The 15,689-nt window shown below is 41.9% G+C and overlaps 2 protein-coding genes and 1 non-coding gene across 5 annotated transcripts; all 3 read right to left on the bottom strand.

Moving 5' to 3' along the window:
• Positions 1–6,442: 6,442 nt before the first annotated feature.
• LOC137604859 (C-X-C chemokine receptor type 1-like) lies at positions 6,443–9,998 on the bottom strand. 2 transcript variants are annotated; one of them, XM_068329026.1, is made up of 3 exons: positions 8,800–9,998; positions 8,240–8,277; positions 6,443–8,052 (listed from the first exon to the last, which is right to left on the bottom strand). In XM_068329026.1, the coding sequence occupies exons 1-3, from the start codon at positions 8,835–8,837 to the stop codon at positions 6,977–6,979; spliced, it is 1,152 nt and encodes a 383-aa protein (XP_068185127.1). In that variant the 5' UTR covers positions 8,838–9,998; the 3' UTR covers positions 6,443–6,976. The 2 variants fall into 2 exon arrangements, with proteins under 2 accessions (XP_068185127.1, XP_068185128.1); XM_068329027.1 differs by lacking the exon at positions 8,240–8,277 and having other exon boundaries at positions 6,443–8,025.
• A 147-nt stretch (positions 9,999–10,145) lies between these two features.
• Positions 10,146–15,159, bottom strand: nabp1a (nucleic acid binding protein 1a). Of its 2 annotated transcripts, XM_068329028.1 has the most exons (7): positions 14,165–15,159; positions 13,853–13,991; positions 13,677–13,748; positions 12,817–12,901; positions 12,285–12,358; positions 11,461–11,530; positions 10,146–11,133 (listed from the first exon to the last, which is right to left on the bottom strand). In XM_068329028.1, the coding sequence occupies exons 1-7, from the start codon at positions 14,256–14,258 to the stop codon at positions 10,831–10,833; spliced, it is 837 nt and encodes a 278-aa protein (XP_068185129.1). In that variant the 5' UTR covers positions 14,259–15,159; the 3' UTR covers positions 10,146–10,830. The 2 variants fall into 2 exon arrangements, with proteins under 2 accessions (XP_068185129.1, XP_068185130.1); XM_068329029.1 differs by lacking the exon at positions 12,285–12,358.
• A 435-nt stretch (positions 15,160–15,594) lies between these two features.
• Positions 15,595–15,676, bottom strand: trnas-cga (transfer RNA serine (anticodon CGA)). Its single transcript has one exon. It is a non-coding gene; the product is annotated as a tRNA-Ser (tRNA).
• Between the last annotated feature and the right edge of the window lie 13 nt (positions 15,677–15,689).

Below are 15,689 nucleotides of genomic sequence, written 5' to 3'. Positions count from 1 at the left end.
TCATCTGCTGCTCGAAGAGGAAAAAGAAACTGTTAATTACCAGGTGATTAGGCAGATAGATAGATAGTTCCCACTGTCTTATCCAGAGGTATTTTTAGGGCAAGACCCACTGGATCATGTTGCATTAACAGCTCCCTTGACTTGTCTCTTGGAAGTGACGGCCTTGCTCTCCCCTGCTTGTCCTGATGACTTCTCAGCCTTTTGCAACCATTTCCAAATAATGTGTGAAGCCTTGCAATCCCTCCACAGAACAGAGTGTCTGAATCTTCACTGAGTTTCCTCTTTATCTCCAGAGGCCTTAAAATCTTGCATTAAATCCAGTCCAGGAAATTTGCACGGTAACCCCCCCACCCACTCGTGTCCCATGAGTTAAATCGCCCCACTCATGATCTCCCCCTACCTATGCCAGTCAGTCCGAGGGGGGAAATGACAGTCACGGCCCAGCAAGACCTTACAATGACAGCTGCATGGAGATTGGTCTGTCCAGTCACTGCTAGGCTCCCCCCCCTTGTCATTTTTAGCCAACCTGAGGTCAGTAGAACATGTGAGATGGTGCAATACTTGGCATGGTGAAAAGAGTGGCTGGTGGGGGAGAGATATTAAATTTGTAGGTCACATGTTGAAGTTAACATTGACTCCTTATTGTGTTGAGGCGGTAAAATACCAAGAACAAGAACACATCACCGTGTGTGTGTGTGTGTGTGTGTGTGTGTGTGTGTGTGTGTGTGTGTGTGTGTGTGTGTGTGTGTGTGTGTGTGTGTGTGTGGATACGCTCGCATTACTTTCACCATTTAATGATGGAATTCCTCTCCCACAGGATGGATTAAAAAATATAAGTTAAAACTACTGAAAGTTTATTAGCTGTTATACCAAAATAGCGGTATATTTATGGATGGAATTAGAGTGAAAAGCATGAACCCCCTGAGCCCTGAACCTGAGCAGTCATTAAAAAGTTTCAACAGAATCAATGTGAAAAAGGCCATGAAACAGAAACCGATAAATAAAATGTAATGTATCATCTGCACAGGTTTGAAGGAGTTGTAAGATATTCTATTATTTAACAAGCGGGTGTGTATAGATGTTTAAGGCCCCAGAATAGATTCTCGAGTTCCACAGATGATATTTGCAAATGATTGTATCCAGTGCCAGAATGTTCCCCACTGTCCTTTATACTATGTATATAGAGGTCAGTAATACTAGACTGACCTTCATATATTATATACTATACTGAGATTATAACTATCAGACCTCAAAGGAACTTCATTCAAAACATTTAATAGAAAACAAGGTGGCTGAAATCCAGAATGAAAATGATATAAAATATGTTATGTTGTGACTATCAAAGCCCAAATTTAGTCCCTGAGAGGAGAAAGAGGGGCTCTGTCTGACACGCCGAGTCCAAGGAGAAAACACGAGGCACCATAGCAGTGGTGTACATTTAATTTGCATTTAATGAAATAACAGTGAAATGGAAGATGACAGGACTAGACTTAGATGATAATTGTTTTCTCTTTGCGGTCAACAGAAGTATCGGCACCAAACTTCACTCTCTCTGCACCAAGCAAACAGAATCACAGCCAATTACAGGTGGTATTCATCAGGCAATCAATCAGTCAGTCTCATGCATAAACACACCCACACAATACATGCCACACCCACTACCCCAAGTGGAAACACAGGAAGTAAATCCTTGCCTCTACATTCCAGCCCCTAATTATTATAACATAATAATTACATAACAAAAGATAACAATTATGATAGCAGCACAGAAAATTGGAATGCAAAATACATCAAATCAACAAATTGTCCAGAAAGTTCAAAATAGTCCATTTCCAATGTCTTTGAATAGACAGGTGTTCCATGTGTCTTCAACTGATTTTTGGCCAGAGGTTCCAGCACCTTCAAAGCCTAAACAATGTGTTCATTGTCTCAAACTATATTCAAAGTCAGGTCAAATTATGTCAAACAAGTATATTCAATCAGGTGTCTCGGCTTCCTGCAGCAGGCACCATTTGGTGACAGGCCTGTCCAGATAGCCCGTCCTGGTCTTGATCTTTGCTTGTCGAACAAGTCCTTTTTTATCCTGAACAACTTTGACAACTCTCCCAAGAATCCAAGAATTGTGTGGGTCGGAATTATCCACAACAAGTACAATGTCTCCAGGTAGAAGGTTACGATTGATTTTGTTCCATTTCTGGTGCTCTTGAAGCTGTGGTAGATATTCCTTCATCCACCTTTTCCAGAACAGATCAGACATATACTGTACTTGTTTCCATCTATGCACTGCATACAAATCATCCTTTTGCAAGACACCGGGTGGAAAAGATGGTTGACCCTTGAGGTGAAGAAGATGGTTGGGAGTCAGCACCTCTAGGACGGTAGGATCTGTAGATGCTTTTGTTATTGGTCTGCTATTGAGAATAGCTTCGATTTCGCAAAGTACAGTGTGGAGGCCATCTTCATCCAGAGTTTGCGCTCTCAAAGTAGAGTTGAGGACTTTCCTGATTGAACGTATTAATCGCTCCCAGGCTCCTCCATGATGAGAACCACCTGGAGGATTAAAGTTCCACTTAATTCCTTTTTGCAAAAGTTCATCATGGATCTGACTCTGATTCCACTGTTCCAAAGATCTTTTTGATTCTCTATCAGTGCCAACAAAGTTGGTTTCATTATCTGAGCAGAGTTCCTTGATTTGGCCTCGCCTTGCTATGAAGCGACGTACGACGTTTATGAAGGAATCAGTTTCCAATGATACAGCTACTTCAACTAGCACGGCTCTTAGAGCCAAACAGTTAAATATCACTCCATATCTTTTTACCTTTGATTGTCCATGTTTCACTTCGAACGGACCAAAACAGTCAACTCCCACTGAGGTGAATGGTGGTTCATCTGGAGAAATCCTGCTAAGTGGTAAATCTGTTGGCTGGCTGGCACTGCCAGGACGGCAGACCACACACTTGGCCAAGACTTTTTGTATAGCAACACTGGCTCTAGTAATCCAGTATCTCTGGCGTAGCCTTGCCAACATGTGTGTTCTTCCACTGTGGCCAACTTCTGCATGTACTTGTCTTAGAATGAGGTCAGAAATATGGAGATCTTTGGCTAATATGATTGGATGTTTTGATTCTTCAGGCATTGAGGCCCTACTAAGTCTCCCGCCAACTCTCAAGATGCCATTATCAAGTACTGGATGAAGTTTGTATATGTGACTTGTACGTTTCACGGTCTGATTCTTTAGTAAGTTTGAAAACTCCTCTGGGAATCTTTTCCTTTGACAAAATCCAATTATCTTCAACTCTGACTCCTTTAACTCCTCGACAGTGAAAAAGGCATGGAAAGAGTCTTTGACACCCTGCAGCTCCTTGCTCAAAACCTTTTCCTGCTCCTTCTTATCCATCCTTGTGTTTGGTAACACTGCTTTGACCGCTTTCCTCTTATTCCAGAGAGTCAAGAGTTTATTCTTGAATCTTAGGATCCACCCCATCACCCTTTTTAACCGGATCCAAGATGAGGTCCTTTCAATTAATTGAGACACAGAGTCAATGACCTCGTTAGCTGCGCCAGCATTGGTAACAACACTCATTTTGACCTCAGGATCATCTTGCTGCAATGGTTCTTCTGCGCAATCTGGGTTTTTAGGCCATTCCTCTTCTGATAGTAGTAGAAATTGTGGACCATACATTTATTGCTCATCCATCAGAAACAATTTCACTCCAAGTCCCCTGGAAGCAAGATCTGCTGGATTAGACAAGGTGCTCACATATCTCCACTGAGCTGCATGAGATACTTGGAGGATTTCAGAGACCCTGTTGGCTACAAACGTTCTAAATCTGGATGTCTCATTCTTGATGTACTTTAGCACAGAGGTACTATCAGTCCAAAAGACTGATTTAAGCAAAGGCATCTGCAGCTCCCTTCTCCACAATGTGTCCATACGTGCTACAACTACTGCTGCTGTTAGTTCCAGTCTAGGAATGGTTATTGGTTTTAAGGGAACTACCCTAGACTTTCCCATGACAAGAGTGCTGCACAGCTTTCCACTGGCATAGCGTAACAGCAGGTAGGTAGCTGTTCCATAACCCACTTCACTTGCATCTGAAAAATGATGCAATTGGGCAGAAGTTACAGTGCCAAAGTCTGCAGGTTTGAAACATCTACTAACCTTGAAATGCTCCAGTCGATGCAGCTCCTGCATCCAAATTGTCTTGTGTGATGGGTTCAGGTATGTGATCATCCCAACCAAGGCCTCTCCTACACAAATCTTGCAAAATCACTTTAGCCTTTAGTACCACTGGCGCAAGTACTCCAAGTGGATCATAAATGGAACTGACCACTGATAAGATGCCTCTGCGAGTAAAATGTTGATCTTTGATTGAAATCTTAAACTTGAATGTATCTGATTGCACACACCAAGAACTCTCTCAACAGGAAGTGTGTCATGGTCTAGATCAATCTCCTTTACATCCGCTGTCCTTTGATCTTCAGGAATTGCAGCCAACACATTTCCACTGTTACTCATCCACTTCTTTAGCTGAAATCCTCCTTTGGCACAAATGGCTTGAAGATTGTGGTAGAGAGCTACAGCCTCGGATTCAGAGGCCACAGAGACAAGACAGTCATCAACATAAAAGTTGTGCATGATGGTTTCCACCATCTGCGGAGTGTAGGAGTCGCCGTTATCTTCCGCACACTTTCGCAGAGCAAAAGGGTAAATCCAGTGTTGCTTCAAAATTCACATTCAACTTCAGACCTTTAATGTGCACAAATTATCAGATTTCTAACAGTTTATCTCATGAGCAATCACAACATCAAAGGATAGACACAGCATCCATTTGCCTCCAATACGCAGCAAAAACGTCATCAGCTGTGTCCAAGCAGGTATAAACCTCACAGCATAAATGAAATGAGTTCTACTTATCTTTGCTGTGCTTTTCACTCGGACTTACTCACGGTCACCATCGAACATGGTTGAACGGTCCAAAGTGCATAAATCCAATAGAGAATCAAAAGGTCCTGTAGCTGTTCCCGTAGCCGGTTCTGTTGACTTTGTTGTGACTATCAAAGCCCAAATTTAGTCACTGAGGGGAGAAAGAGGGGCTCTGTCTGACACGCCGAGTCCAAGGAGAAAACACGAGGCACCATAGCAGTTGTGTACATTTAATTTGCATTTAGTGAAATAACAGTGAAATTGAAGATGACTGGACTAGACTTAGATGATAATTGTTTTCTCTTTGCGGTCAACAGAAGTATCGGCACCAAACTTCACTCTCTCTGCACCAAGCAAACAGAATCACAGCCAATTACAGGTGGTATTCATCAGGCAATCAATCAGTCAGTCTCATGCATAAACACACCCACACAATACATGCCACACCCACTACCCCAAGTGGAAACACAGGAAGTAAATCCTTGCCTCTACATGTTAAATAAACAAGTTAAACTGCTGGAAATTAGCCGTTCCAAGGATCTTCCCCGGAAAAGCAAGATTTGTTAGAGACCTATTGTAAATTACTGAGGCACCCTGATTAGACATTTTAAAGAGGTGTAATAACTGCCTTCTTTGGAAAAATGTTGAGTAAAAGGACCTGTTTAATCTCCGTACAGCATCTGGTTCCATGTAGTTAAACATCTTTGAAGAGGCTTGTGGGCATATGAAAATAGGTAAGCGATGCTATAAATACATTTTCATAATGACAAGGTAATGCAGTGTGTGGTTAAAATGTAATATATATAATGCACATGATTCAGTTTTATTCATGGCTTTTGCTGAAACAATGCATTTATAAACTGCACTGGAGAAAACTGCTTTGGATAGATCGCAGGAAAACTACCAGGATCCAGGGGCATGTATGACCACAGCAAGTTAATGAAGGAAAGGAAAATAACCCTGTGTATCAGCCAAGAAATGTACATTTAGCAACTCTGTTAAAGTACTTTATATTCCTCTATAACAATATAAACAATAATAGTTATTAATGACCATGCAGTTGTGTAACAGTTGTGGTTGTTGAAGGGGATACATTTCAATGGAAGCACACATACAGTGACAGTTGTACGATGTTATAAAAGCTATGTAATCCTCCAGTTCGTGATTGATTGTTAGCTTAGCTGAACGGGCCTGAAAGGCTGGACTCGCTCTGATTCCCTTCAATGGGATGCCTTAAATCCGAATCCACTGTGTAATCACACATTTAATATCAAGTCCAATTGACTTGCTTCTACTCCTCCCAGAGTTCATTGTTTTAATTAAACATCGATTTATAGTGATTTTTTTTCTTTGCAGAGGCAAAAAACAAAACAAAACAAAACTAACCACCAGTCTTTGCTGGTTACAGTTGGTTACAGAAAAAGTCCCATTTTTATCAGCTGGTTGTGCCAAATCAAGAAGCTTTCATCCCATTGTATGTCTCTGTAGTTACATATTAATAAGGAAACAAAGCAGTGGTTGTACAAAACTTTAATGAGAACTGAAACTACAGACACCACAAACTAAACATACGCCAGAAAGACTTAATTACAAATAGATGATTATATTTCTATAAAAAAGTTAATAGTACATCACTGTTTGGTTAAAATTTAAGTTTCTCATCTCTAACCCAAGAAGCCACATGGTTTGTCTTCATGTTGTGATATGAAACATGAAACACAGTGGTGAAACATAGTGAAACTTGAAATTGAAACACAGCAAATGTGTTTTACACACACATGTGAGGAAAGAGAAGGGATTTCAACCAGTAACCACAAGAAAAATGAACTCAAAGAAACATATTCCCTGAGAAACACCCAAAAATAAAAACAAGTCAATGAGACTTAGAGAAAATAGAAGACATTAAAAATATTTCTGGACTTGTTAAGACACAAGGCAAATTTTGTCATTTTTAAACATTAGGTCTCAAATGATTCATTAAACAGTCCATCGCCTGAGAATGTGTGAAGACACTTTGTGTGAACAGTTCAGTGTCTGTCTTTGCTGTGTTTACATGAATGTGGTTGTGTTTTCTGATGACAGCGAAGACCTGCTGATTCTCGAAACTGATGTTCTCTCCGTGATGCCCATCTTCCTCATTATTTGCAGCAGCCTCCTCCTGAACTTCTCCCCCACAAAAGCATACAGCACTGGGTTGACGCAGCTGTGAAGCAGGCCCAGACTCTGGGTGGCAAACATGGCCTGATCCACCGCTATCCTTGCCGGGCACTTGTATGGAACCACCTTTGTCCTGAAAAATGTGTCCGCCATCATCGCCAAGTGGTACGGCATCCAGCAAAGCAGGAAGGCAACGACCACGAACACGATCACCCTCATGGCTCGCTGTCGCTGAAACCCCCCACGGATGTGGAGGAGGCGTTTGATGGTTATTCCATAACAGGACAGCATGATGGCCAAGGGAATGAGGAAACCCAAGGTGTGGCGAAGGATTCTGGTCGCTAGACGCCACTCGTCTGCGTTGCTGGGATCGTAAAGTTCAGCACACACAATCTGACTGGAGTTCTGAGATGAGAATGAAGAACTGAAAAGCCCCGGCAGAGACAGCAGAGCTCCGATAGCCCAGACAGCAGCGCAAACTCCCCAACCGAGCACCTGTCGGTTCGCCTTGCGCGTTTCCATCGCTCGCACGATCACCATGTAACGGTCCACGCTTATGCAAGTCAGGAAGAGAATACTGGAGTAGAAGCTCAGCTCTTGGAGGATAGTGACAAATTTGCACATGACGTCTCCGAACACCCAACCCTGCAGAACTGAGGTGGCCCAGAAGGGGAGGGTCACAGCCAGCATGAGGTCCGCGATGGCCAGGTGGAGGAGGTAGAGGTCAGACGGAGGCAGAGACTGCTTGCTGAGGCAGATCACCAGCCCCACCACCAGATTTCCAGGAATGGCCAACAGGAAGATGAAGATGTAAAAGACGGTGACAGTGACCATGACTGCATTTGGGAGGGAAAGGAGTTTGCAGGGTTGTGTCTCAGGGTCGACGATGAACTCCGAGTCATTGTATGTAAAGTTGAGTTCTTCATAGATGAGGCCGAAGTCTAAGACAAAAGACGATGCGTTTAGATCTGAGGGTGGAAAAGAAAAGAATTTTTAGCAGTATGTCTTTACATTTAAAAAAATAATAAAAAGCAAATAAATGTTCCGTTCACAGGTGTGGACGCTGAAACAAGACACAATAAAACATCAGTACTTGTAAATAAATAACAATAAATGTATTTTTTAAGATGCCAATTTAAAGATGAGTATACTCACCAGACATTGTGAACTTGTTGTTACGGGAGGCACTGAGTCTGTCACAAGGAGACAAGGAACAAACAGTGTGCTTCTCTACACCCCTCCCATCACCCTGAAAATATGCCCATTTTCCTGTTTGCCTCACATCAACGCAATTTCATTTTCTCAACATGTCAAAAAGGTTTCACATACATGAAATTAAACGAAGCATCTTCAAAACAGTCAGATGCTGTTTTTGCACATTTAAATATATTTTGTCAAATTTATGATTTTATTTGACTTGTCACCAGGGATAGAACTGGGACACGGGCCAGGACAGAACCTGTAAAGTTTTGCCATGGATCTTGAATAAAAAAAGAGCAAATTCAGGAATTTGTTTCCAACATTCTTTCAATGTTTCCTCTAACTGCATGAAAACTGCTAGAGATGAAGCATAGGCAAGCAAGTTTTATTTTGAAAATACTTTTAAATGCATTTCCAACTCAATACTGACTGAAATCATATACGTAGGTTGCCAGATGAATAATTTACATGTCTATGAACTTCTATATTGCATTTCTGTTAAGGTGTCATCTTACCTTTTCCTTCCTCCATACTGTATTCTTGCTCCTGGCATTTGTTTTGCTTTTATGTCAAGTGCTGTTGCTACACAACTTTTTTTCAAGTCATAGCTTGTTTGTTCCCTGTAAGGCTTCACTGCTTCCTCCTAAACAAACTCAAGACACATTATGCTAGTCATTGGTGTCACAGGACACACAATCACAACAGAAAATCAAAACAGAAACCATCATGTGTGAACTCAAAACCATCTCAGGATGACTAATCAATATTCCAAACGTGTATCAATGTCATTTCAGTTTGGCCTGGTTCTCCAATGTTGCAGAATATTCCGTTAATATGAGAAATATGGTGTTATTTGTGTCACTTGAACAGAAACAGCTGATGAGCCGAAGGGCCTCTCTACCAACACGCAGTGAAATCCCCAACACCGTAAACCACATGAAGCCATTACATCCATGTTTCACCGCTACTGAGAGGAAGTACCTGACTCATGACATTCATCTGTGTTGACACGAGTGACGACCATCACATTTCCTGTCTCATGTGTTCCAACTTCCAGTGTCACAAGAAGTGACTTTTTAAAAAAAAAAATCTTTACATAAACATGTTTTAAACGTGGGAGACTCCAGTGAAGTTGGGATAGCGTGAAGGATGGCTTTGTGTCTATTTCACTTTTAACTGTTCAGTCCCTCCCACCAGTGGTTTATCACTAATTACTGTAATTATAAATACGTACTATGTTTAATCTCATCTCATTTGAATAGCGTCACATATGTTCCGACAGTTCAGAAACACACATCGACATCCGGACGCTGTGTTGTTGAGGTGCTTGGTGCAACAGAGGATGTGAAGAAAGGCAGGCAAGGTTGTGTTGCAGGCGTTGCCTTAAATCTGGAATGCAACTCTCACTTATGAAAGTGTGCCTGCTTTTGGGCGACAGGAAGTCAGATGAAATCAATCAAATCCAGCTTTCTGTGAAAATAAAGGTGTAAATTGTTTACCATCCATCAAAATGTAGGTCAGATTTTTTCCCCCAAATGTAATTATTGCAAAAGCACTAGATGGCGCTGCAGAACCAAAAGACAATGGAACTGAATGAAAGGGTCAGTTTGATGAGGACAGCCTGGAGCTGAGGAGACACTGATTTGGTTGCATGTCAGACCTGGGGTGGACATGGTGGGGCAAATATGGCCCTTTGTACTATTGTCGTGTGTGTTGATTTGAAAAGACTTGAATACCCGCTCATTAAAATGGAAAACTGAACATCTTTGTGTTTCCCTGTAAATGCAACATAACTAAACATTTTTATTATTACATCAACCATAACTGTTCAACTATCCAACAGACCACAGCAAAACAAATGTGGCAGCAAGGATTACTGTAAAATTTATTCTATCAACAGTTTTTCGCCAGTATTAAGTGGTCCCACCTTGTTCAAGGTACAATTGATGGCAAACAAGAAAATCATGTATGAAAACTGTTTCCGTATCCGCCTACCATTAAAACTCAAAACTAAACACCTTTCCTGTCACAGATTCACTTCAGATATGGTTTGGTTACGAGACGAGACTCTGAAGAGTGTGGCTTGTGCAATCAGTCGTAAGAACACATTTTCACCAACTTAAGGCCTTTTTTCCTCCCCCCACAAGCAGGCAGAAGCTGATTTCCTGATTTTAATGACAGGCACCCTTGCCAAGATATAAATTAAAAAAAAAAAAAAAGTGCATCAAGTGTTCAAGTAGGGTGTATAGTTTGAAGAAAGAAAACTGGGGAAAGGGGAAACAGTGTGTGGGGCAGGTAACACTGGCACAGGACTGGTTACTTGTGATGAGATTTAGAAGACGAGGGGTGTGGAATTAGAAGGCAGATCACAACCGCAAGACTCAACTCAAAGGAGTCCAGCAGGTGCATCCAGTGGCAGATCAAGATCACACTGTGCTGCTGAACAAGAGCATTACTACACACGACAAGTAACACATTTGATTATTAGCCCGTATAAAAATGATGCATGTAGTCTTAATTTTAAGTCAAGATTTTGAAAATAGGCCCTAAGAGGGAAAAGTTAAAAAACAACGGTGGGGGACTTGGGGGGCAATGATGGCTCCGTCCATAGTTTTCCCCAAACGATTGCCCCAGAACCTTCTACTTTCATCTTTTGGCACGCCGTGGGTCCCTGCCATTGCTAATGGTGACTGAAGACTTCGAGGCTGTCGGGGGTCCTGCAACTGCTGCTTGAGGCGCTCCGTTGCCAGGCGCTCGACCGTTTGTGCGTCCCATGTTCCCAAATGCTGGGTCGCGGGGTGCGCCAGACGATTGGTTGTTGTTGGTGAAGGGTGGCATGGCACCGTTACCTGTAGGTGGGGAAACACACAAGTACGTAAGAATGACCGAACCAAATGCTCCGTTTCCTCTTCGGTTTTGCCCAAGGTGAAAAGATGAAACTGCATTTCCTACTTGAGAGAGCCATTAAAATTGTCAAAGACATTTCCCAGTAGTTGCAGAGTGAATCCATTATGTAGCATACAAACAGTTAAACGTCTGGTTTTTACCTCTGTCATAACTCTGCCTATCTAATCATTTTGTAATCACGTCATTCTGTAGAACATGCACAACTCTGCTGCTTCTGAGCGAGTGAGGGGCTGAGCAGTGATTATTTAAATAAAGGACAATGCACTGACCTGGTGGGGCAGGGGTACCTGAGTTCTGATTGGGCGGAGAGTTTCCCCTTTGATTCTGGTCTGGTTTACCCTGAAAGTGAAAGAAATCATCATCACTGAGTTAACGTTACAGGCTATCAAAGAGGGAAGATCTTGTCCTTCTAATCTTGTTTTAACATTTCCGGTTTTACGTTCTACCTGTGAACTGACAATCCTGAATCGGTTAATAACATTCCTTGTAAATCTAAATAGGTAGGTGGCTTTAGGACTTATAAATTGGCACTGAAAATGACTGGCAGCCAACGAGTCAAACTCAAGGCCTGGGGGCCAAATGTGGCCCAAAACATTTTATGTGGCCCGCTAGACCATAAAAGGTCAGAGAGTCTAAAAATTAAGAGGTCAAAAGTATGCTTTGACTAATTACTACATTTCTCACAATGCAGTAATCGAGACCATTTTAATTGTGACAAAAAGGTTTTGAACAAAGTTTATTTGTTTGATGTTATTTTTCTTTATTGATAGTTTAATCCTTGATTGATGGAGTTCTGTGGGTTTAATAACCTGACAAATTAAAAGGATTTATGTTAGAACAACAAGCTGCATCTTTTCAGTCTAATTGTAAGTTTGTAACTTGAAAAACTTAACTTAAGAGTTATTTTACATTAAGGAGTAGTTACATTTATTTTACATTACATGAAGTTACATTTAGTTACATTTATTAGTTACATCAGGCCCTTTGAGGACAGCCATAATGCTGATGTGGCCCTCAGCGAAAATGAGTTTGACATCCCTGAGTTAATGTCTAAATCAAACATTTTTTAAGATTGACAGACTGCAGTGTTTACCTGTTATGAATATAATCGTGGCTGGGAGACTGTCTTTTCCTTGACTGCTGGTGATTTGCCTCAACTGCTCTCCGCTATTATCACGCATTGAGTGAATAACAGGAAGGGAAACATTGGTCAGATATTTTTTTTCCAAGAGTAAAAAAAAAAAACCCCGGTATATAACCTGCATATTATTTTTTGTTCCAGATCATTTAAAAAGTTTTTGGTTGTGTTTTTGTTCCTGGCAAAATACCAAAAGTTTCTGATTTTCGTTTTTGCTCTATGAACTGTTTCAAAGCCCTGAATAGAGCCAAACGCTGAATTTAAGAAGCTGAAATCAGTAAAGGGTTGACATTTTTGCCTGGAAGTCACACTATGTAGGTGACACTGAGATGGATTGGGGGCTCTTTAAAAGCTAGTTATACACGTCTTGAAAATTCAATTTTGTTCACAATATTATGAGAAATTACAGTATACTAAGGTTTCACTTGAAGGAACCCACGCAGTGACAGTGTCCATGTCAACAAGGAGTGGGTAAGATGTTACTCACAGACTTGTTTTGCTGGTTTGTTTGGGATAGAAATTCTTGGTTTGGTTCGCTGAAGTTGGGAACTTCTGAATACACCATGCAAAACCTGCGGAAACAAACCTGCTCTGAATATGACTATGTCAAGCATCCGAAATTAAGTCTTTGTTCAAGGTAAGTGTTTTGGAAAAGGGAAAACAATGAAACTTCAGTCTGTAAGGAGACACAAAGAGTTTTCATAATGTAACTGATTTTGTAATGTGACTGATCACTTTTGGAATTTCATTTGCTTTACACAATGTCACAGTGTTTTATGAAGTTGTGTTGCAACTGTCTTCCAAAGTGCTTGAAAACCAACATATTGCCGAGAAAGGTGGTGAGAAACATCTGAGGAGAGAAATGACAGCCATCGTTCTGCACCAGAAGGACGTGTGTTGCATGAATGTTTCTGGGGTGTTGCATGAATGTTTCTGGGGTGTTGCATGAATGTTTCTGGGGTGTTGCATGAATGTTTCTGGGGTGTTGCATGAATGTTTCTGGGATGTTGCATGAATGTTTCTGGGGTGTTGCATGAATGTTTCTGGGGTGTTGCATGAATGTTTCTGGGGTGTTGCATGAATGTTTCTGGGGTGTTGCATGAATGTTTCTGGGGTGTTGCATGAATGTTTCTGGGGTGTTGCATGAATGTTTCTGGGGTGTTGCATGAATGTTTCTGGGGTGTTGCATGAATGTTTCTGGGGTGTTGCATGAATGTTTCTGGGGTGTTGCATGAATGTTTCTGGGGTGTTGCATGAATGTTTCTGGGGTGTTGCATGAATGTTTCTGGGGTGTTGCATGAATGTTTCTGGGGTGTTGCATGAAGGTTTCTGGGGTTTGCCACTCACTCTCCAATCTTCTGCAGATCCCCTCCTCTTCCTGTGTATAGGGTCAGGCAGCCTTTCCATATGGATGCGTATCTAACAAATAACACAAAAGATTGAGATAATTTAAGATGTCCAGGTGCATAAACTACCTGTTTTTGAGTGTGTGAGGAATGGTTTGACTGACAGAACAACCCTACCCTCTGGTCAGCTTGATGATGTCCCCAGGCTGAATAAGGCTGCCCAGTTCGTCCCATACAGAGATCGCAATGCTGCCGCTCTTGTCCGCCACCTTGCACGATCGAACCTCATGGCCGTCTTTCGTTTTGGTTACTCTGCCTGCAAGAAGAATTGAGATACAAATGAGAAAAAATGACTAAATAAACACCGTCCTTTTAGCCCAAACTGGCCGCATTTCTCGTTCTGTTCAACGGGGTCTCTAAATAAAAACCAGCGGTCCCTTTAAGAAGACCCGGTTGACGCCATTAACAGCCACGGAACCAACTACTTACCTATTTCCAATACGATGAACACAATATTTAAATTTTTCGAACCAGGCTTCACATCCTTTAGCAAAAACAAGGCCTCGTTGGAGGTGGTTGCCATTGCTACGTGTTGTACCGCCGCTGGTTTCCTTCCCGGCCCTGGTAGCCGCTAGCCGCTGGCCGCTAGCGGTCACAAGTATATGGTAGCTACGACGTTAGCTTTAGCCTAGCTAAAAAAATTAGCTCGTTAGCTGAATGCTAACTTCCCACACCAACTAACGCAGTTGTGTAGACAATCCACCTTCAGCGGTAATCGACAACATTCACGTCCAACAGGTGAAACCCGCCGTGCTGGAGGACACCAACCGATGGCCGACGCAAACAGCTAGCTGCTAGCAGTGCCCCTACACTTGCTAGCTGTACAGCTTTCCAAAGGCACTGAGCTACACGTTAGCCACCTCCTGTTGAAAGCTAGTTAGCTGCGTTTGATTCTCTGGATACGAATCGCTCATCTTTCTCCTTCTCAGTTTCATTCTTTACATAACGTAAGCTTTAAAGTCATTATGTACTAAATCACTGAACGATCTGGTGGTGATGTCGGTCTCTAAACGCTGGCGAATCCACAATCGCGACTCAAATCATGTTCTTTTTAATATATATTGCTGCCAACAATCTCCCCGACTTGAAGTTACAGCACAAAAAACTGTCAATTTTGTAAATTACTTGGAGACAACGTGTAATGTCTCCATCGCCTCCCGCTGACGTGTTTTCCGATCGGCCGTGTTCCCTTTGTGAGCCTGTCTGATCGGAGGAACTGTTTGCTACCGCGCTGTCTGGACAGATGCTTTGTTTCAAGACAAGTGTGTCTGTGTCAGTGGCCCTGCAACGTTGATGAAAAAGCCTTGTGTTCAGTGTCCTAGATATTTATACCTAAACAATAGTCAAGCCCCAAAACGCTAACGAAAAGCTCTACAAGCTGCTCTACAAGCTGCTCACAACGGGAGCTCCGACCCGCGTCAACAACACCCTCTGAGCTAACGGCGCCGTGTTTAGCCGGTTGTACATATACGGAGCAGACCGTTCCATTATTTCAAGTAGGGAAAGACTGATTACTAAGAAATTCGTTTTTGTGCAATGTCGCAGTGGTGTCGACAAATACTAAATACTTTTCTATTTATTTTTGGAATGACATGAAGTTTTAACTCTAATCTGAAAATGTACCGACTGTATAAAAGAAAAAGGTAGAAAGTCGTTGGTTTGTGCCAAATTAACTCGTTTCTCAAACATCGCGAGAATAAAGAACCCACGTGAGAGTTCATTTTTTTACGAGAAACACGACATGTAGCCGCGTTGTTAATGAACGCCACACAATGAATACTTAATAGTCTTACTTCATCTGTAAAATATAACTTAGATATCGTGAATTTAGTCAGTTACACCCCCTCCCAAAACGAAGTCGTCACGAACAGGATTCGAACCTGTGCGGGGAAACCCCATTGGATTTCGAGTCCAACGCCTTAACCTCTCGGCCACCGTGACTCTATAGACCTAA

Source organism: Antennarius striatus, chromosome 12, assembly GCF_040054535.1.
Source record: "Antennarius striatus isolate MH-2024 chromosome 12, ASM4005453v1, whole genome shotgun sequence".
Classification (NCBI taxonomy): Eukaryota; Metazoa; Chordata; class Actinopteri; order Lophiiformes; family Antennariidae; genus Antennarius; species Antennarius striatus.
The sequence above is the reverse complement of the archived record's forward strand: the minus strand, read 5'-3'. Positions and strand labels throughout refer to the sequence as shown.